At 54.6% G+C, this 22827-nt stretch overlaps 1 protein-coding gene across 2 annotated transcripts in view; it reads right to left on the reverse strand.

The window, feature by feature from the left end:
* Positions 1-2355: 2355 nt before the first annotated feature.
* PPP2R2C (protein phosphatase 2 regulatory subunit Bgamma) overlaps positions 2356-22827 on the reverse strand; it is a 110166-nt gene continuing 89694 nt past the window's right edge. For both annotated transcript variants that reach the window (XM_019748217.3, XM_019748216.3), the window contains exons 6-9: positions 21667-21831; positions 12028-12197; positions 9962-10053; positions 2356-5245 (exon numbers count right to left, since the gene is read on the reverse strand). In XM_019748217.3, the coding sequence (XP_019603776.1) occupies positions 4954-5245; positions 9962-10053; positions 12028-12197; positions 21667-21831 (719 nt within the window). In that variant the 3' untranslated portion in view covers positions 2356-4953. The remainder of the gene's footprint in view (positions 5246-9961; positions 10054-12027; positions 12198-21666; positions 21832-22827) is intronic.

The following is a 22827-nucleotide window of genomic DNA, read 5'->3' on the forward strand; positions in this document are numbered from 1 at the left end:
GTGGACATAGCCCAGTGGGTGTCAGGGGCCTCAGAGCTCTCAGGGCTGGGGACAGACGGGATGACAATCACGTTTTCATCTGAGCAAACCGTGGTCTATATTTGGGAGGGGTCCAGGAGGGAGCAGAGTTTGAGCATTACTCATGCAGCCGCTCCAATGCTCCCCTCTGTAGCCTGTCCACAGCTGAGCCCAGAGCCTGGCGTGGAGTTGGGGGCCGTCCAAAGGGCAGCCAGCCTGGCCGCCCCGCCCCATGGCCCAGCTCCCCTCAAGTCCCTGGCCTCTAGGAGCCCCTGCCTACCCGTCTCTGCCACCATCTGGCTACAGGCTCCCTGAGTATTGCCGGGAGCTCCTCAGCAGGGTCTCACCCTCAAGAAGGGTGATGTGGGGTCTGATCCCACCTCTGCTGCCTCCTTACAGGTGTGTGGCCTTAGGCAGGTATTTGCACCTCTCTGAGGGTCCTCACCTGTGAAAGCGGCAGAAACCGAAAGGGGTGGCTGGGAGGTCAGCTGAAGGTAGCCAAGTATATTCATTTCCTAGGCCACTGTGACAAATTACCACAAACTGAGTGGCTTAAAGCAACACACTTATTCTCCTATAGTCTGTGGATCAGAAGTCTGACAGTGGTCTCCCTGGGTCAAAATCAAGGTGAGGGCAGGGCTGGTTCCTTCTGGAGGCTCTGGGAGAGAATCCATGTCCTGGCCTTTTCTTGCTCCTGGAGGCCACCCACGTTCCCTGGCCTGTGGCCCCTTCCTCCACCTTCAAAGCCAGTGATGGCAGGTGGAGCCCTCATGTCCACATGTCCCCTCTCTGACCCTTTTCCATTGTTGCCGCTCCCTCTGAGGACAGCCAGCAGAGGTGCTCTGCTTTCAAAGACACACGTGATAGATTGGTCCCACCTGGATACCCCAGGATACATTCCCATCTCAAGGTCCACAGCCTGAGTCACACCCACACAGCCCCACGCCGGGGCTCAGTTGGTGCTGGCGGAAGCTGGGTTTGGTGGAGCTGCGGCCACAATATCCGTCACCATCCTTTGAGCAGCTGCCATGTGGCGGGAGCTTCCACCATCTGATTTGAATTCAGACTCCACCACTTACTAGCTCTATGATTTGGGCCCAAGTTAAGTGATTTACTCTCTAAGCCTCGGGTTCTCGCGTGTAAACTGGGAATGACAATAGCTCAGCCCCTCCCCCCTCAAAAGGGATAACACGAAGCCTCAATAAGATCACCCATGTGGAGTCCCCCATACAGTGGTACCACGGGGTTCAACACAAGCTTTCTTATTATCTCATTAGTCATCCCCACTGGGAAGGCGTGGCAGTGCCCTCTGTCTTACAGAGGCGGTTCAGAGAGGTTGGCTGCAGGTCCAAGCCCACACAGCCAGGAGGCAGCTTTCTCCAACTTTATGCTCTTAGCAGATGAAAATCCTGCCAGCAGACCCACCAGAACAGCTCCTGCCTGCCTCCTGCTGGGCCTGACATGGAAAACACCCTCTTGAAAGTGGAGGAGTGGGGTGGCGGGTTAGCTCAGTTGGTTAGAGCACGGTGCTAATAACACCAAGATTGCCAGTTCGATCCCCACATGGGCCCCTGTGAGCTGCGCCCTCCTCATTAAAAAAAAAAAAAAAAAAGTGGAGGCAAGAGGCTTAGGCTCCCAGGAAGGGGCCAGGGAGACCCACAGGTACACAGAGCACGTCCCCACATGTCCTCTTCTTCATCTCAGCCGTCACAGCAGGCAGGGCTGGACTGCCCTGGCTTCCAGAACCAACCCAGATGCCCTGTGGTCTCTCTCCTCTCTGGCTGCCGTTCCCTGGGCCCCTGAGGCATGTGTGCGGTGGTGCTGTTAGGGGAGCACTATGTTAAGAGCTAGCCCACTCTTAACCAAGCTCAAAACCTGGCACCAACACGTGCTAGCTGTGTGCTCTCCTTCTCGCTCCTTAACCTCTCTGAACCTCAATCGCCTCATCTGTCCCTTATTCTCACAGTGGACGTGAGGGTCCAAAGAAATCATGGGAGAATGTGAGAATATTTGGAAATCATGACGAATGATGCTCACCAGCTTCAAAACAAACAGCTTCCGTTTACTGAGGGCTGATGTGCCAGGCGCTGGGCTTTGCAGGCCTTGTCCCATGAAACAAGGCCCTCGCCCCTCCCCCACAACCCAAACCGGCCAGGTGGGTGTTATTATTTGCTCCGTTTCCTCGGTGATGATATCAGAGCTTGGAAAGGTTAAAAGCTGTGCTAGGAGCTCGAGGCAGCAAAGCCTTGAGGCGATCCAGGCTTCCCAGTGCCCACGTGTTTGCCACGGACCCACGGCCCTGGGTCAGCCTCATTAAAAACAAACACCATTCTGAGCTTCATTTTCAAGGTAACATTTGTTATTTTATTGGAAAAAGCTGGTATTCACATATTTATAGTTTTATTCAACAGTTGGGTAATTTGTGAAACACCAAAGAAAACAAGAATGCACCTATGAGTTACAGAGTCCAACGTGGTCAATTCCATCTACTCTACCCCACATGTCCGATGCCACCGAGAGCAGTCCTCCGAGAGAATTCAAACAAAACTAGAAACAACCCAACAACCTCACAATGACTATGGGAACGCCCGTACATTCAAGAAGAGCAGAAACTTTAAACACAGTTAAGGAAGCAACGTTTGTGACTATTTTACTGGCCCTTCTGCCATTTCTAGTTTGGCCTCTCCCCCTCCCCCCCAACATCTTTTCTCGAAACACACGTTATTATTCACAGTTTGCTTTGAACATCATTCATTGCCAGGGATCCAAAGACAGGCTTTACTTCCGAAAAGATCTTTTTCTTTCTTTATCTTTTCTTTGTCTTTGGTTTGGTATCCAAAGTTTACAACAGAAGTAAGGAACCAGGAACTGTGTTAAGACCTCCTTTTGAACACGGTGTAAGATCTGCACTTGGCAGATGGTAAGTGTTAAATCTGTGATCTGACAGACACCTCCAGCTGTAAATGCACGTTTCCTCTCAGCATCTGAATCACAAAGGGAAATGGATTGTGCCAAATATCCGAGTAATTGTGTAAGGCCCTCAGAGCTGGATTTTGGCTTCAACAAGGTTTCTATACAATTTACCACATTCTTGAACCTCTTTACAAAGGGGGAAAAAAAGGAATCCAATCCTGTGATTGTTAATTTTAATTAGAATAGATATGTACATATAATACTGTCCAGGTCACCTGGATTTTACAGTGATATATAAACAAACATTCTTCATTCACTTTGATTAAAAAAAAGAAAATCAATGGACCCATTTCCTTGTGTAAATATCGTATGGCCGGAAGTGAGTGCACATGCGTTTTGTGCTTTGACACACACAAAAGTATACCGTTATCCACTGACAAAAATCTCGGGTGGGTCTCTTTCCTGGGTTAGGTTACATCTTGTAAAAAGAGGTTGGATTTGGTGGGGCCTCTTGCAGACTGCTTTCCGAATCAAAATGCACAGCACAGGTCCGGCTGCCTTCCCTGGGCAAAGATAACGTGTGGGTGGTTGGTAGAGTGGGCAAAGCTGGTCTTGACAGAGCAGAAGGAACTACTGTGGCCCTGGAGGAAGTGTCCCCGGAGACTGTGCGGTCACTAAATAAAAGGTACCCTAAAATGGTCATAACATGCAATCTTCTTTCGGAGGTGGTCCAGCGCCTCTGGAAAAGGGGCCAGGGCACAACAAGCAGTCGCATGGAGGGCCGAGCTCCTGAAGTCACCAAACACGTCAAGGAGCCACCAGGGGCTTCTCGCTTCTCCCGTGGGCCCCTGGGTCCTCCCAGGTCCACCGTCATTGTGCCACCTGCTCTGTCCTGCTTCACAGATGAAGCGATGTCTCCAGAACCTTCCAGGCTAGACTGTGGCTCTAACGTGGCCACCAACATGGAGAGGAAGGCGCCTGTGTAAAACCCTGGACGGGGTCCCTGACTGCACCACCTGGCTGGTGCGCCTCAGGCAGACTGTTCCGGGGCCTCCGCTTCCTCTTGTGTACAATGGGGGGATAAATTGTTCACCTTTTAATCCCTGGCACGTGGCGCAGAGCCAGGCACTCAGTGAACAGTGGGCGTTTATGGAAGAAATGAACGGACACCCACCCACCTCTCAGGGTCACGATAAGGATGCCAAAAGGTCATGGACCCACCCAGGAGGAGTTCCCACGAGGTGCCCGATGACTGCGGAAGGATGATGGGGTGCCCCGCAGAGCAGGCGTAGGGATTAAACCAATGCACCTAGAGGACCGAGTGCCATGCCTGGTACAAGGCGGACACACAGCAAAGGTTGGTTAAGTGGTGAGAATAACAGGCATACACGGGGAGATTTCACACCCCCCTTCCTCTCAGGAAACCGAAAGGGACTGGGGTTACTGAAAGACATGGAAAGAACCTAAAAGAGGAGCTTGCATCCGCAAATTCTCAGCATGAATTCACGATCCAAAACACAAAGGTGAGGCCCACAGCTCTGAGACAGTGGAAACTGCTCCATTTATAACCAAAGAACCCCTGGCTGGCGTGTCTGAGCTTCGTTATCTGTCCCCAGAGCCCTGATCTGGGGCCAAACAGGCCAGTGAGAGACACAGCTCGCATTGGCTCCCGCTTCCCCTGAAAGGAACCGCTGGAGTGAAAAATTAACCCAGAGATGTAAAAATTCTAACAATGTGGTAAAGACCGCACATAGGTCAAGTACGGGAATGAAAGAACCCTGAACTTTCAAGCCGACCATCACCTCCATTTCACGGTTTGTGGCTGTGAATCCTTTGTTTTCCTTCTTTTAAACTGACAACTGCCAGCAAAGGTGGCCTGGCTTAGGGACACCGGGGGAGGGACGGGGCCACTCCCCTCGTCCTGGTTGTCGCAGCAATCGTCTCCCTCTCCTGTGCTGTCGTTTGAGGGTCGTGCTGGGATGGCTGCACACGCTGGCTCGCAGGACGGGACCGTGTGCCCACCTAGTGCATCTCAGAGCTCACCTTGTCCTGGAAGATGTACAGGTTGTTGGTGGCTGCGATGGCGATGATATTCTCGGCCGGGTGCCAGGCCGTGTGCAGGATCTTCTTGGTGAAGTCCAAGCTGTCCACGCTGATGTCGTCGCGCCGGCGTTTGCCGCCCACACACACGCGCCGCGGCTTGAGCACGGCCCGGGGCTTGCTGCTCTCCCTGGACGCCTCCAGCGTCACATCCCGCTTGGTGTTCCGGTCAAACATGCGGAAGAAGTTGTTGTAGGCCCCGGTCATGATGACGCTGGAGGGAGGAGAGGAGTCAGGTGGAGGACGCGGGGAAAGAAACCTGCCCCTTCTCAAGACAACCCGGGGGCTGCAGGGCCCCTGCTTCCCGGGAAGGGAGCCCCTAGGAGGCGGCTTGGGGCCACACCGCCCTCTGTGTCCCCTTTCCCTCGGGTGTCCCATCCTCCCTCACATGTCAGCCGCCATCGCCATATGGACTTCGGGGCCAAGAGCTCAGAGCCCTTTAGTGCTCTGCCCCAAACATCATGAAAATCTGCTCCTGTACTTTCCCCTTTAGTCCAGGACAGAGAGCCCCAGACTTTCAGGAGACGAGGTCACAACAGAGGGGGGAGCAAGGAAAATAAATGCAGAGGGTGCTGGATAAAGGCCAGGCCCTTGAGTCACCCAGACCCGCCCCTCCCAGCAGGGCCCAGGGCCCTCTGTTCTCTGAGTAGCTGACTAAACAAACTGAACGCTCTTTGCACACCACTCATGGGCAAGTGTTCACGACCTCCTAGAATTTTCCATCTGTCCATCTACTGTTTCTCCCTATGCATTGGCCACTCAGAATTCTGATCCTTCACAGAAAGAACGTTTTACTGGGCGTGGGGCCTGGCAAGGTTGGGCCAAGAATTCCCTTTGGGTTCCCGCCCACGAGTGGCTTCGGGGGGCCCCACTGCCCAACCTGTGCCGCCTCTGGAGACAGCCGTGCCCACTACCTGCAGTGTTACTGTTATGTGTCACCTCCCCTTGACACCCAAACTGCTTTTTCTGACCTCATGTTCAGAGATCAGGTAGGTGTTTTGGGGGCAATGAGGATACAACCCCTCCATAAAGTGGTTCTTCTGTGGATGTTCTGGGGCGTCCATGGAGGCCTCACCTGGGCCAGCCATCCCTCCGCACACTGGCGTGGGCCAGACCCGCAGTGAGTGGAGGGGACCTCTCTGAAGCTATCTGGTGAGCGGTGTGGGGAGTGGGGGGGCATGCCTGGGGAGGAGGGCAAACAGTTCTGCCTTTTCAAGAGATCTGTCTAATCTGGGGGTGAAGGGAGGGTGGGTGGAGAGTTCTCATGTGTTTTCTGGCTCTGTTCTTTTCTGTTCTAAAATTCTGCCTCTAAAACCTTAATTCCTGCTAATAGACCCGTTTGTTGTTGAGACAATTAAATGACGGGTGTGGAGGCGCGAGGAGGCCGGTGGAGGTGCTCATAGGTGCGAGGGGCCCACCCTGCACTGTTCGGGGTGTGGAAAGCGCACCCTCCGCCTCCCACCCCCTGAAAGCCCCTCTTCTTGCCTCAGAAGTCAGCTCATGCTGGGAAGGCTGGGCTGGCTCTAATGTCCCCTCACTCATCTCAGTCATGACCTGGGAGACTTCACTACAATGTGACCCCCCACACCCCACGTGGGAGCAGGGAGTTGGCTGAGCCTGGAAACAGCACAGAACCAGAAAAGGTCTGTGTCTTAAAGTTATTCTAAGAGGTGTGAACGCCAGCCACAGTCCAGGCGTCTGGCCATTTCAGCCCATAGGGACCACCCAGTGTGTGACCCTCAGCCAGGCCATCACCAGAGTGACCTCCCTGCCCCTGCCCTGGCTTGCATCTAGGCAAGTTGCTTCACCTCTGCTGGGCCTCATTTTCCTCCGCATGTGGGGACCATGACTCTGGCTGCTCTTTCCACTGGGAAAAGCTGCAGCCCCAATCCCTCAATCATAGCACTCCACGCGCCCCCTGCTGGCCAACTGTGGTATAAGGTTATAATCATGTCCATGCTGATTGGCTCAAACAGTGAGCATGTGACCCAAACAAAGCCAATCAGATCCTTCCATGAGAATTTTCCATAGGCCCTGGGAGGGGTTGTGAGGACAACGGAAGGAGGACTATCTGGGGTCAGCATCCCCAGCAGCAAGGAGGAGCCATCTGCAGCAGGAAAAGTTGACGTTGGTATGTAAGAAGAAGCAGGGAGGACCAGAGATGAGAATGGACACAGAGGAGATGGTCCCAAAGATACAGCATGAGCCCTGGGGCAGCCTTGCCCAGAACTGCTCAGAACAAGCTTAGGCTTTTCTGACTCCTGCAACCAGAAGACTCTTGGTTGACATAAATCCCCTCCTCCCAGGTAAAGCATATCAAGGAGAGCTCCCTAGAGGAAGTGGCATTTGAGGTAGGTCTTGGAGGCTCAGCAGTGTTCTTTCAGGTGGGTAACCAGAGCAGGTCCAACACAGACAACAGACCCATGTGTGCAATGACAGACCATCCACTGCTAGTATAGACCTGTGGCCTTGCCAGGAGCTTCACACGCAGGGTCTCGGCCTCAAAGCAGCCCTGAAAGGTCATAGTTTATTAGCACCACATTCCAGGTGAGCAGACTCAGGCAGCCCAGCGGCTTACACATGGCTGGAGAGTGGTGGCAAGTGGACCAGAAATCATGGTGTCTGACCCAAAAGCCACGGTCCTTTCCTATACACCAGGCTGCCCACCTGAGTCTTGCTGGAGGTGGGTAAGAAATCGCTGTGAGGGTTATCAGACATCTAACATCTCTATGCTGCCATCTACATAACAGGATACCATAAGCACCCCACAACATGAGAAGGACAGCACATGCTAAGCCCTTTGGGATTCGGGTTTGCTTGGTCTGCAAGGGTGGGGCCCTGGAGGGCAGTGCTTGCTCTACCCTTGACTCTGAGCTCCTGGAAGGCAGAGACCAGGGTTTATTTGTCTCAGGATCCCTGTCCACAGGGCATGCTGGGCTCAGAGGAACGCTTGGGATGAAATGAAGGAGGTGGCACACTCCTATGCCTTCCAGAACGTCCATAGCCATTGACTGGACACTCCCAAGGCCCCAAGTGAGGGGCTCAGAATGGTCTGAGCTACAGTCCCACCCCCAGGGCACCCCAACCACTGGGGGAGGCAAACAGAGGCAAGGAGAAAAATGTGATAAATGCCAAAACATGGAAGGAAAACCCAGGCGGCTGGGTGGACAGGGTGGAGAGCACCCTGATGGCTTCCTGGAGGAGGGGGCCTGGAGTTGAGTTGGTCGTGCCCGGTGAAAGGAGTGAGCCAGGTGCAACGTGGACAGGGGTCCAGGGGTCAGGAGCAGAGCCGGGTGTGGAGAGGGAAACAGTAAGGGGGTAGTGGAGACCTCCACGGCAGGGGATGGCTGGTTAAGCTCCAGGCTGGGCAGCAGTCTGCAACAGAGCTTGCTGGCCACGTCACTGGGAGCCAGGCATCGCCTGTTCACAGGTGCCCTCTGGTGGCAATATGCGAGAAGTGCAGGCAGTGCTCATAACCACTGGGGGCTCCCACACACACACACACACACACACTCACACACACAGTTGGAATCACCTTTTGTCAGCAATAAGGATAGAACCCCCAGCCCATGACCCACTGACATTGCTCAGCAGGGAACACCCCAATGCATCAGGGCCTGCAGCTCAGGGGTAACTGAGGATCCCTGTCCTCACTGGGGTGTCTGGCGTCAGCCTGGGTGCAAGGACCCAGAGGGAGTGCCAGTGTCTCCGAGCCTGCTGCGTCAGCGTCTCGTCAGCGTCTCAGGCAGCACCGGCGTCCCCATCCCGGCTTCCCAAGCCGCCGTAAGTGGCCCTGTAATCACCATGCTGGTCCCTCTGACTGAGACCACAGCCCTGTTCGGAGACCTGGGCCCATGGATGGCAGCAGACACGCTCAGGGATCCCCACCCCTGGACACAGCGGCTTTACCCCACTTGGGGCCTGTTGTTTCTGGGGGGCTCCCTCCTGCTCCTGTGCTCTCAGGCCTCCCTCTCCTCATACCCACCTACCCTTATGGTCCCAGCTTGCCTGTGACCAAAGCCAGACAGGGTCATAGCACAGACGCTCTTACATGACCGAAGCAGTGTGGACCCCTCAGAACTGGGGGAGAGCCCAGCCCGCCCCTGGGCAGACACATATGGCTGACGGGGTCCATGTGGATGAACACCACGCCCCGGACGGCACCTGAGTAGAACACTGCAGGGTCCCACTGCACCCGTCACTGCACCTGCCACACTGGACTAGACGACAGGGGAGCGAGGTGACACCAAACTTGCTCCAATTGTGAAAACGTGATGTGACATTCTGATGTGCTGGCCCTGCATCGTCTTGTCACCGGGGCCCCTGTGCTGGGCGGTCCCTGTCCACACCGCCCTGGGCTGAGCCGGGGGATGGGGAAACAGGAACTCACTCAGGCTTAGGGCCATTTCCCAGGAGGGTGGGGCCGTGAGAGGCGCTTGACCTGCAGACCCCCGCCAGCCGCAGAAGGTGCAGGAGCTGGGGTGTGCTCCCCCAGCCCTAGTGGGCCTGAAGTGGGGGTGCCACCAGAGAGAGGCGGCTGCAGCACTGATGGCGGATGAGGGGTGGGTAGCCTAGTGGCTAAAGCTGTCTGCACGATGGAGGTCCCTGCACTGCGAACACCCTCACCCCGACAACCAGGGGACCCGAATTCACAAAATATGTTTCCACTACCACTCAGAGAGTGAGGGTTCACCATGGACATTAAGTGTAGCTACAGAATGTGAAGTTTTATTTCCTGTCCTTGAATTTGAGAGCTAAGAGCTCACGCCTGTGCCTGCCACAAGAAAGGCGGCCCTCTTTTGAACACCTTGGTTTTTTGAGGCTTATTAATAGTGGATTCCCTTGACGCATTTGCCCAGGTCGCCAGCAGGGGCCTCACTGGACAGAACTCTCCCCCGTTGGACGGTGGGGCCCGAGGTGTGATGGTTACCTGTCACTCCCGTTCCAGGCGCATTCAAACTTGTCGAAAATGCAGTCATTCTCATAGAGGGAACACAGCTTGCTCCGAAGGTAATCGTGGACCTGGCACGAGAAGGGGACGGCGTGAGTCGAGAGGGGCTCCTGCCATTCCTGGCCCCTGCCACGAAGACGGTGTCACTGAGCAGTGAGGGGCTGTGCGCTCTGGGTCTGGATGGCACTCCCGACTCAGCCCTGCTCACCGGGAAGAGCCCACAACCTGGCACATGGCCAATCCTGAGCTTTGACCAGAGAGGAGACAGTCACAGTGATAAAAAGGGACCAAATCTTGGCTTCGCCCCCCCCCCCCCCAGCTGTGTGATTCTGGACTCGTGACTTCACCTCTCTGAACCTTAGTTTCTTCATCCTTAAAGTGATAAGCGTGCAGACCTCACGGGACGTTGTGGGATGAACCGTATGACACTGCTTGGTGTGGGGGCATGCCCTCTGAGAATACCAACAGTCGCCATGAGCACCATCGTGGAGGAAAGGGGAAAGAGAAGCACCCTGCTCCGAGTGTGACATCCCAGCCTATTACAAACACCTCCTGACTGCTCTTCCTGCATCTGCCTCTGCCCTCAGCCCCAGTCCATCTCCACAGGCAGCCAGAGGAATCCTTGTGAAAGTAAGCTGGGTCATGTCACACCTCCGCTCAAAACGTGCCAGAGCCCACAAGTCTCCCTGGGCTTACTCTGACCTCAGGCTCTTCTTCTCTCCCCATCCTCACTCTGCTCCATCTGGGTCCTCCACAATCCTTAACTGCACTAACAGTTTCCCTGCATCAGGGCCTTTGCACTTGCTGTTCCCTTCCCCCAGATTGCTCATGCCCTTACTTCTCTTAGGCTTCAGCACCTGGTAAACACACGTGGCTTACAGAGGGGTTGTCACAAGGAGCTGTGATGGCCCTTTCATGAATCCATCCCAAGGAAGGAGTAGAACTGAGGGAAGGTGGGTAATGGACCAGAACCACGCCAGGTGTCCTTGTGGGCATGTGGCTTCCCTGTCCTCTCCTCTCAGCTCTGCACCCCTTCCCAGAGGGGCTCCTTCTGCCCCACCCCCAGGACACTTCCCTACCCCAGGCCTTGGCAAGGAAGAAGACAGGGAAGGGATGCATTGAGCTCCCACATGGGCTCTGAATCTGTCACTGTCCAGCTATGAGGCAGCTCCCACATATCCTAACCTCTCAGCACCCAGCTTCCCTTCCTGCCAAAAGGGGCTCACGGCACCCCCTTCACAGTGGCAGTAAGAAACAGAGGTGACAGATGTTAAGTGTGTGGAACCCCATGTGCTCCTAATACTTGGTGAAAACATGAGGGTTTGGCTGGGGCTTCTGGGGCGGGGAGGTGTTTTCCCACTCACATCTGCACAACCAAACCCTACTAATCCTACGATGTGCGGCACAAACATCACCTCCTCCTAGAAGCCTCCCTAATTTCCCAAGCTAAAGACATAACTGGAAACAGCTTTAAAGCAACTTTAAAGCAGTCCCATGTGTCTTTCAAGTCTCTGTTTTATTTGAACACCCCATGAATTTTATTTTCTACACCCTAGTATATCTGGATAGATTGTAACAGAAAAATAGTAAATAATAAAGATTTTCCAGGAAGGTGCCCTGTGCTTCATCCTCAGGCCTGGCTTAAAAGGCCTGGCCGAGGACTTAGAAATGTAACACGCTCCCGTGCACTAAGGACGCTCCCTGGAGAGGGCAAATCTTACCGCCTCATGGCAGGACGGCAGACGCTGGCTCCTGGGGAGGGATGCCATTATTTGCACCCTTAATCATCTGTACTCTCAAATCGGGGCCAGCCCGAGGCTCACCTTGGTGCCCTGGGCCCCAGACCACAGGCCAGGCACAGCCCTGCATGGGGCAGGAGCCAGCAAGCTGAGGACATTCACAGCTCCCTGCAAGGCAGGGCTGAGCAGGTCCTCTGCCCTTGGCCGAGCTGTGGCCTCTGAAAGCCACCCTGGAGATAGGAAGCCCCCTCCGGGGGAGTTCTCCGCACAGGGAGGGACCCCAAGGTGGTGCAGGCTGCAGCCCACCTGGTAGGTCTCGATGGGCCTCGCCTCCATGTTCAGGTCCCAGACCTTCACCGTGAGGTAATCCCGAGTGAGCATGTACCGGCCGCTGTGGCTGAACTTAACATCGGACACTGAGGAGATGATTTCCGAGAAGAAGGAGCGGTTACTGGGGTCCTCGGGCTCCTCGAAGACTGTGGAGATAGAGAAATGATGGCTGTCACCAGACTGCTCCTGCCCATGGGGTCGAAACGACACATGACTGTGTCCACCCTGGGAGCACACTGTATGTCATTCATTCATTCATTCATTCATTCATTCATTCATTCATTCATTCATTCATTCATTCATCAAACCTATAACTGAACAGCTGTCAGGCAACGGATCCTGCAAGAGAGGGAAGAATCAGCCATGTGGATTGAGACTCTGAGCCACAATCTGTGCTGAGCCCTTTCTGTACATTACTGCATCTAATACCCCAATAAAAATAGTATTATTATTCCCACTTTATCGCCAAGGAAACCAAGGCATGGATGGCTGAAAACCATGCCTGAGGTCTCAGAGCCGGAAGAAAGCAGCAGCGTCAGCATTTAAACACTGGATGTGCTGCGCTCTGCTGCCTCCTAGTGGCGACGCTGAACACCAGGCTTGTAAGGGGACCTGACACTGTCCAACCTGGGGCACCATGTCCTGAACTAGGCCGGGCCCTGCCTGAGGCTCTAACCGGCCCTGGGCTCTCTGTTCCAAGCTCTTCCAAGCTCATGTCCACTGCTGGCTGTCCCACCAGTTTGCTCACCAGGTCCTACAATGGCCCTGGTGCTGCAGCAGGGCGGGGACTAGGGTCCCTGCTGGTCACGCATGAGCTTCTTAGGATATGGGCCCCGGACGGACCTGGGGATCCTGGTGTGTTGGCAGCCATTGACCAGCCAGTTTGGAGAGACTTAAACATGTGACAACCTGTCCAGCTGTCCCCATGGAAACAGCCAAGCGGTCGCCAGGCCCTGAAACGGAGCAGAGAGCTGATCACATCTCCTCAGAGGCTCAGAAGAGCACGCTCCCAACAGTTCCTCCTGGTCACAAAGTCCCGTATCCCCTTCCCAGGTCTGTCCCAGCCCTGTGACTGCATCCGGGACCCCCTTCTCCCAGTTGTCCAAAGTAGACACTCTCCCCGCCTTTCCCAGAAATACACTCCATCTAGCTCCCCTCTGCAGGGTGACTGGAAATCCTTCATGTTGATCGGATGCTCTCATGTATCCATTCATTCATGCAGTCATTCATTCATTCTCAGTCACCCAATCCATGTGGAGCGCCCTCCCTGTACCAGCCACCGTTCCAGGCCCTGAGGAGCTGCTGTAAGCAACTCAAAGCCCCCACTCTCCTGGAGGCTCTTCTCGCAGAGACGGACAATAAAACTCAAGGACATGCTACAGTCAGGCAGTGAGGAGTGCTGGGAGGAGAAACAAAGCAGGTGAGGGGCCTGAGATGGGTGGGGGCCTCTGTGGGGATGATGTTTGTGCAGAGAGCTGAGCTAAATGAAGGAGAGAACAGTGTGGGTACCAGGAGAGGCGTGCTCCAGGCAGCAGGAGCAGCACGTGCAAAGGCCCTGAGACAGGGACGAGCTGAAGGCCATGTAGACAGAGAAAGGAGTGAGCAAGGCGCTGTAAGCCAAGGGAAGAACGTCACCCCACAGGTAATGGGGCACCACAGAAGGGCCTGAAGAAAGAGAGTGCATGGCGAGGTGTGAGTTTCTCTGGGATTTCCTCCTGGGAGGAAGGAGACCTCCTGGGAGGTCACCTTTAGCCTCTAGAACCTCTGGATTCTGATTGGTCATCTCACAAAATCATGTGTTGTGCCCTGGTTATAATGATTACACTGACATCTTTACTTCTGCAGGTATAAACATTCATAATTTTTCTTTGTTAAGCCAAAAAAGGATCAATGACATTCACCTCTTCTCTCAGATACCCGAAGGAGAAAAAATTTAATACTTGATTTCTTACGTTAATGAAATGATCAAGGGTATACACCTATTATTTGGGAGAAACAGGGCAGAGGATTTGAGGCAAGAGGGACCCTAAACTCTCAGCAGAAACCAAGGTGGCCCCCAGTACCACCCCAGGTACACGAGGAAACCCTCTGTTGACTGAACTAGCATTTCTGTCATTAGCAGTCAGAACAGAGGTAAGTTATAAAAACATAAAGCGGGGTCTGTCTCTTGCATCCCGATTGTGAAGGGGCCTTGGTACCCCCTCGCCCACTTCGGCAGTTTCCCCTGGCCAGCCCCCATCTATACCACTTCCAGCTCACTTCACCCCTGCGCGCTGCAGAGCTCCTGGCCCACCCAGTGGGGTTATGTAGGTGGCTGGGGACCAAACCACAGCGACGCACCCACCCTGTCACATGTCACAGAGCCACGGGCTGGGTCTCCCGCCAGCTTCAAGGAGCAGGCAACCACAAAGGTCAAAGCCTGAGAGGAAAATCTAATCAATAACTGACAAGGGACCCCAAACGGCCCACTGCAACCTCCATTCTGGCTGGATTTGGCATGTGCAGTGGTTTTTTAAGCACAAAAGGATCAGAGCTGCAAACGATTGACAGGAAGGGATATTCACAAGCCTGAAATAAATTATACCTAGAAGTTCTTAGTTTTCTTTTGAAACATTTCTATGAAGTTTTTGACCCGACAATTTTTTTTATCAAATGACAGCCCAATCTACCATGCCCTGTGCCATTCAGCCCGTCCAGCTCTGCCCCCCCACTACAGACAACTGCAAGCCCCCCAGGCCATGAGTGAGATAGGGGGTCTCCCCTCTAATTGATGGAATCACTAAGGACATTTCACAGTAATTATTGCTGCCAAGAGTTTAAAGGAGCCATCCCAGAGCCCCTGTCACTTGTGATGGGCTCAGTTCCACCTCTGTCCTCGCCCTAATTATTTGAAAGTTAGGGGGCTCGGAATCAGGAGAAACCTCGATCCTATTTCTTTTTAATGATTTTGCATAATGAAAGCTCTCATGGCCCTCGCTGGTGTCCCTGCTGGGAGTCTCATAGTGTCACTGCTGTTACACACAGGGGATGGGTGAGAAGCACCACCCCCCAATCACCAAAGTAAAGTGAAGGGGCCCCAGGGAGCCCAGCCAAGGCTCTGAAGTACCTGTGCACCCAAGGAAACAAAAGTGAAGACTGAGGCGGTGCCAGCACTGCCCTCCAGCCCCCCACACAACTCTGATGGCGTCTGTCTTTGCTTAAACCGCTGCATGGCTCCCAGGGCCCACAGGATCAAGGTTCAAGCTCCTACACGTGTGATGAGCTCCTTCCTAATCGGCCCCAAGCGGCCTGCGGCTCCCGCCTCACATACATACTAACCCTCTTCCCCACCAGGGCCCCAGAGCCTCAAGTAGCGGGAGGCAAGCAAGGCCCTTCAGGAAGCACGTTGCACAACTCACAGGGTCACCTGAAATGAAAGCCTCCTGTAATGTTCCCCGGCATCTGGCTCGCCTCATCCTAGCCCTTGCCCTGCCACATACCAGGCAGTGGAGCTGAGCAACGCTCTGTGAACCCAGGCAAGCTCCTTAACTCTCTGAATGCCAGTTCCCTCACCTGGAGGACAGAGTGATGGGACCTCCAAAGGTAACACCTGGCAGCACCTGGAAGCGAGGGACTGGGAGTGGCTATTCAATAAAACTGTGTAACTATTTTTATAGTTAGTTTGTTTCACATTGTTTTCTCTCCCTGAAATTTCCTTTCCCATTTGTAGCCCGGCTTTCCTACCAACTCCTATACATCCTTCCAAACCCCAACTTAAGCGCCCAGCTCTCTGTGCATCTTGTCCAGAAGCTCCAAAGAAATCAAATGCTTACCCCTGATGCCCTCACAGCCCCAGGGCAAAACAGCGAGGGTGTGTGGTCACCTCATGCGGCTGTGAGCTCCCAGGGGACAGGGGTCTGGCCTCTGTCATCAGTGACCTTGGCATCCTTACCCAGCCTGGAGCCTGGCTCAGGGCCCAGCCCTGCTCACCGAGCAGATAGAAGCTTCCAGTGCTGCCTGTTGATGCCACCTCTTCTCTCCCCTCTCCCGATACACTTCATCCCCACCCTGATACAACTCCACCTACGTTTCTAGGTCCAGCAGGGAAGCCTGTACCTGCTGGAAGTGGCCGCTCAGTGCCCCTGATTCTTGCTCTGTGTCCCTCTCCAGGGCACGTGCTATGGGTTGTTAGTGTGTGGATGGTCTCTGGGCAGGGGTGGGGAGGTGGCGGTTAAACTGAGCAGGCAGAGTTGATCAGATGGCTGAAGGGGATCAGGTTAGGTGATAGGGCTGCATGGGCTGGAGCCACACATTCAGGGACAGTCGTGCAGGTCAGCCAGACCTTGGAGGGAAACAGCGGGACCTGGGGAGGTTGGGGCCTGCAGTCCCTGGCGCGGACAACACAGGAGGACAGGGCCTGAAGGAGCAGATGGCGGCCTGCCGGGTGGTCGCTCCCGGTTGCCTGGCAACAGGTGCCTCCGCTGCTCTCATATTATACAAGGACACCCACAAGAAATGGTTAGCACGTGTGTCCAGGCTGCTCTCTTGGGCTCCGGGAGCCGCCCTGGGGGAAGTCCACGCAGCAGTAAAAGGCGGAAGAAGGGGTGTGGGTCACAGTGTACCCCGGGTACCTGGCACCTCGTCACTCCCGCACGATGCCGCTGTTGGGGCAGGGGCCTCCTGCTGGCCGCCTTCCCAACCCCGCCCCCAGGAAGGCTGAGGCTGCGCAGAGAAGGCGGCACGCGGAGTCTCCACAAGCTGATGGGCACAAGGAACATTCGCCAGTGAAGAGCTGACAGTTGTCATTCTCTACTTGTAACTGTCCCCTGCTCAGCACCGGCTGACAGACCACACCAGACAAAATAAAATCCAGCCCCCACTGTGGCCCCTGGCCCTGCGTGACCTGCCCCCACCTCTTGACCTTTGCCCTTCGCCCCACTGCAGCCGGGCTCCCCTTGTCTGCCCACCGACAGGCTGTGGGGCCCTCACGCCTCCCTCACCCCTCTCTGCTCGGGTTTGTTCTTTTCCCTTCTTCAAGGACCAGAGAAGCCTCCACCAGCCACCTCAACCGCGTCAGAGCCGCGGCCCCGCCTCCAGACACCCCCCTCCTTGGAGGTTCCTATTGACCTGTCTGTCTGCGTCTGCATGAGGCAGGCGCCTCCTCTGGGCACGGAGCCTGCAGCCCCGCCCCTCTCTCCTGCCAGCCATTCCGATGCAGGTGCAGGGCCTGACCGACACCTGCGCGCCTCCACCGTGCCCACCTGCTCACAGCGTCAGCATCTTCGGCCTGAGTGAACATGCTAACCTCCCAGCTGGCCCCCACGCCCACCCCCACCCCACAGATTACTCGGCACTCAGCAGCCAGCGGGATCTGGCCCTGCCCAGAGGCCCCTCTGGCTCCTGTCCTTTCCGAGTAAACCCAAAGCTCTGCCGTGGTCTGTCCAGCCCTCTTGACGCTGCCCCTCCTCTACACACTGACCTCTGACCTCACCTCCCGCCTCTCCCCTGCTTTGTTCCTGCCACACGGGCCTCAGGATCCCGCCACAGAGCCTGCACACTGGCTGTTCCATCTGAGGAGGCTTTGTTCCGGTTTTACCCCTAAATATCTGCCTCCCCAGCAGAGGGTGTCTGGGTCTGGGCTTTCTACCCAGCTCCATTACCAGGGGTGAGTCCTGGGGTTACCCCACCCATCCCCTATAAATGAACCTGGTTCACCTACAATTCCCACAACGGTTCTGTGAAAACTGAGAAAGAGCACAGGTTGATAGGCATGAGATACTGAAACCTCTGTCCTGGTTCTACCTAGCTGTGTGACTTTGAGAAAATGTCTTAACCTCTCTGTGCCTCAATGTGGTAAACAATCAATGGCATATATTGCCTCACATGGCAAAAGACTGCATATGTGATTAAGGATCTTGAGCTGCAGAGATTGTCTTGGTTTCTCCGATGGCCCCACTATAACCACAGAGGTTCTCCTGAGAGGGGAGTCGGAATGCCAAAGGCAGGAGAAGAGATGGGATGATGGAAGCAGAGGTTGGAGTGCTGTACTTGGAAGATGGAGGAGGACTGCAGGCAGCCTCTAGAAGCTGGAAAAGAAAACAGATTCTCCCCTGCAGCTTCCAGGAGGAACGCAGCCTGGATTTTAGACCTCTGAGCTCCAGGCTCTTCACCCCACACAGGGACGGGACATGGTAGGGGTCGCATGAGGGGTAGCGATTATCATTACCACCTATTCTGAGAAATCTCTGTGCTCTGTTACAGCCCTTCCCTTTGGCAGATTCTGTGCTCTTAAACGCAGAAATAACTCTATTTTGAGGACTCATGTATAGTTGTTTCCATGGTTACACTGTCATAATGACTAGAAGACAAAAGACCTCGGTTTCTACTGCTTTGGAGAAAGACAGGAAGCTGTGGGTCAGTGGCAGCGCCCATGTGCCCCAGCTCTGCCCCTGATGGGGGCCTGGGGAAGGAACTGGTCTTCTGTGAGCCTCGGTTCCCTCATCTGTGCAATGGGAGCGCTGAACCTCCACTTGTGATGGGAACGCCCTCCTCAGTGAACAAAAACCATGGTCTTACCCACTGGGAACGTGACGCCGTGACCGCCCATCTCTGGGGTGTCACTCTCAGCCAGTCCCTGGATTCTGAGCAGTAACTAAATGAACGGATGGAATGAGAGGTAAAGAATGAGTTCCAATCTCCAAGTCCCTTTTGTAAAAATCTAGCTTGAGTAACAGCCATTTGTGTTCTGATTAAAAACAATACCTACTAAGTGGCGATCAGCTGCTTCCTTGATTTCTCATGAGAACTAAGAACGAACACAACCTGAAGGACAGGTATTTCACCTACTCACTACTTATGGCAAATTAAATAGGAGAAGGACGCGGAAGCTGTAGTGGCACGGGAAGAAGACTGGGGACATCTGTCACTGGTGTTACACAGAAAGTTCACGTGCAGGACATCAAGTTTGAAAATGAAGAAAAACTTCAAAAAAATGCAACACACCAAATTAACACCATAGAAAACCTGTAAAAACAACAATAAAGGATTTACACTTGGGTTTTACTAAGACTTTGATAGACTAACTGTTGCAGGCAAGGAAAGAAAAAGTGGCCCAGCTCATCTTACAAGAGTAGAAAAATCTTAATAAAACTGGGCAAAGAGGGTGTAGGAAAAGACAACTAGAGACCAACTTCACCTAGGAACATTTATGCCAGAAGCATCATTTTGCATTTATGCAAAACTTTCTCAGCGGGAGCCCTGGCCCCAGCCTAGCCAGGCAGAGCAAAGGACCATGGTGGTCAGAAGCCATGAGGTCCCTTCCTTCATACCGTGGCCCTGCCACAGCCTTCTGGAACCTCAGTGTGAGCTGGAGAGAGGCGGACTCCACCATAGCCCTAAGGCTCATGTTCACTGCAGCCCTGGGAGGTGGGGGTGGTGAATACAGTTGAGCTGAGTCATCGAAAGTAAAGTTCTGGTTCTTGCAACCGAGTCTGTAGGCTGGTTCCCACGCAGCTCAAACACCGCCAGGCATATGACAGCTCCATGCCCGGGACCCAAGCAGGTGTGCCTGCTCAGGAAGTACAGGTGACAGCTGCCCGGGTGGGTGGCCGCTCTGTTTGTTCAGACCCCCTGGGGAACCAGGGTATCAGATGTTACAAAAGCCCCAGGGGGTCTGTGACTTCCACCTCCAGCCTACCAAAGAACAACACTCAAACATTGTGGTGTACACAAAACCATGTCCTCCCTAAACACCACCCTTCGCGCACGCACGCACACACACACACACACACACACACACACACACACACACAGGTTTTCTTGATTCAACGCTGAAATCTGTATACAAGTACACAGACACATGTAGAGAAGAAAGTAACAACTGCTTCTCAGAGCCCACCACTCAGACACTTTCTTGGCATATTTCTGTCCATTGCTTTCTCTGTTTCCATTTTTCGGGGGTAAAGAAGTCATTGCCACGCTTTCTTTTCCCCATGGGATCTTTTAACAAATCATTTTTCCGTGTCATTAAAAACTTTCTAAATCAATATTTGAAATGACTGAACAATATTCCCGTCATGCAGGGTCTCTGGTCCCGCTTCCCACACAGGAACGCAGGATATGGTGAGGCCAAAAAGGAACAATGAAGCCATAGATAGGGGACTCATACCCCTATATTCTCGCTGGCGGCTGGTCGAGACACAAAGCAAACATCCGCCAGTACCCCAACAAGGGGTCTTCCTGAACCCCAGTCTCGCTGGCGTCCGGGCAAGACACAGGAAGTACGATCCACACAATCCGCAATCCTCCATCCACGCTTGCTAACTCCACTTGCTAGCTGCAACACACCGTCCGCTTCTCTGCCAACCAACCAACCCCTTGATAATTGCAATCTGCGCTTGCTAGCTTAGCCATGGCAGTTATATCAGTGGCCAATGTCTAGCTGGTTACAGCTGATGGCCAACTAGTTACAGCTGATGGTCATCTACTACCCGAGCCAGCACCTTTCCACGTGAGGTCGATAGCCTGGAAACTGCTCTCTGGGACTCTGTCCCCACAATTCCATTCTACGGATGGCATCATCATTGACTTGTCATTTGCTCTGGTGGGCACTCAGGACGTTTCAGAGCATTGGCCCCTAGAAACAAGGATGTACCATGACGTCTCCTGGCCTTCTCCCTGGCACGGGGCTCACACATGGTCAGGGCGGGGCCTAGCAGTAGAGACACAGACAGATGCCTCTCTTCCCCAATCTTATTCCATATCAGGCTGACCCAGAGCTGAACATGGGCAAACCTCGGGGTACTAGTGGCTGAGCCACAGGCAGTGGGCATGCGGTAGCCAGAGGCAGCGCCTCTGGAAGGGGGAGGCAGAGGGCCATGAACCAAGAAATGCAGGTGGCCCCTAGAAGATGGAAAAAGCTGGGACTCCCCCCAGAGCCTCCAGAAAGGAACCAGCCCTGCCGACAGCCATGTCGGACTTCTGAACTGCAGAACTGTAAGAGAATAAATCTGTGGGGTTTTATGCCACAGGTCATTTGTTACGGCAGTGCTGGGACGCTGGTGCAGCCCTGGGCTGCTGCTGTGGGGCCGGCCATGTCCATACCCACAGCCTACACCTCTGAATTGGCCCCTGTGCTTCCCGTCCACCCATACACGGGTAACCCACACCCTTATCTCCAGCCGGACCTCACGCCTGGCTCCAGACACCTGGCTGCCTCCTTGACACCCCTCCTTGAAGCCCCATAGAATCAATCTTATGCTCACTGTGTCCAAAACTGGCCTGTTGGTCCCAGCTGCCCCTCCCCTCATGTGCCCATCCCAGGAAAGGGCCCCACCTTCACCCTTAGGCACAAAGCAAACTTTGGAAGCACCCTGGTCCACATCCCACTTGGCACTGCCTGCCAGATCAACCTTCAAAGGGTACCCAGAGTGGGGCCCGTCTCCCGCCTCTGGGCCCACCCTGGCGTCCCGTTTCTTCTCTAATGAACCCCTGCAGGGGCTCCGCCCAGCCCTGCCCCACGTGACCCCTTGCAGTTTCTCCTCCGTTTCCAAGATGCTTCTCATAACTTCACGCCCTTGCTCTCCATCGGCCGGTCTCTCACCTCATTTAGAATAAAACCCGGGTGTGGGCACTTACGTTTGGAGTGCTTGTCGCACAGGGCAGCCGCCCGCATGTCGCAGAGACGCAGGGAGCCCTTGCTGCTGCTGTAGACGAAGAGGTTGCAGTGGTGCGGGTGGAACTCGGACGCCGTGATCACTTCCGTGAGGTCCTCCATGTTGGCCGGCTTGATGTCCACTATGTCTGGCCAGGTCAAGGTCCAGCAGTGAAGATGGCCCCCGCGGCTCTGCCTGCCGCGTCTCCCGACACCTCTGCCCAAACCCCGTCTACCCCACGTCTGAGTTGCCTCTCCGTTCCTGAGACTCCTGGATAAACACCCACCCCAGAGAGTCCCCAGGCCTGCTGGCTGCCCCTCTGGCTGCCCGTCCACGGTGCCCACAAGGCTGGACCTGCCAGCTCCCTCCTGACCTGTGCCCTCTCCCCAGCCAGTGCCCATCAGCTGCTTAGCCCACGTGGCAGGGCAACTCGTCAGGCCTCCTGTTCCACCCACTTTCCCCATCAGTAGCCAAGTAGAACGCAAGGAGCATTTATTGAGTGCCTACTGCATGCTGGACCTTGGGTACTCTTGGTGAACATCACTCTGCGAATTATGTCTGGAGCTGGGTGTGCGGGCATCTGTTGGCTCCCCTCCCCACCTCCAGGACCCACTCGCCTTCTTCTGCCCACAGCAGCCAGCCTCGCCTTTGGGGAAAAGGTCCTCTGCCTTTCTGAGTTTTCAGCTCTGATCTGCGCCTTTTACCTCCCACTCACAAGCACCGTGCAGGATGAACACACGGTGTTGGCTGTGCCAAGGAAGGACCTCAGGACCTGGGATACTGGGAATTCTGGGGTGCGGCTCCTTCACCTCTCCTGGGCAGCGTGAGTGGAGAGGAGGGGCCTGTACCTGCTCCCGAGACAAGGGGACCCTGGAGCCTGAGGGTGGGCAGACAGCACGGAAGACGGAGTGGAGCGATCTGGCACTACCTTTGGATCCTGGATCAGGCTGTACCTGAAGCCATGCCCCCCAGACTGTTAAATGCGGGAGCCAATAAATCCAGATTTTGTTTAGGGTCAAGAACTGTGTTGCTTGCAAAGGAAGTATCCCTGACTGAGACACTGGAGCCCAGGAAGGGTAAGCAACTTGTCCAGGGTGACTCAGCAGTGATTGGCAAGGCTGGATGCCTGCCCACTCCCCACTGC

Source organism: Rhinolophus sinicus, chromosome 1 (genome assembly GCF_057876585.1).
Source record: "Rhinolophus sinicus isolate RSI-liver-muscle chromosome 1, RSI-T2T, whole genome shotgun sequence".
NCBI classification, from domain to species: Eukaryota; Metazoa; Chordata; class Mammalia; order Chiroptera; family Rhinolophidae; genus Rhinolophus; species Rhinolophus sinicus.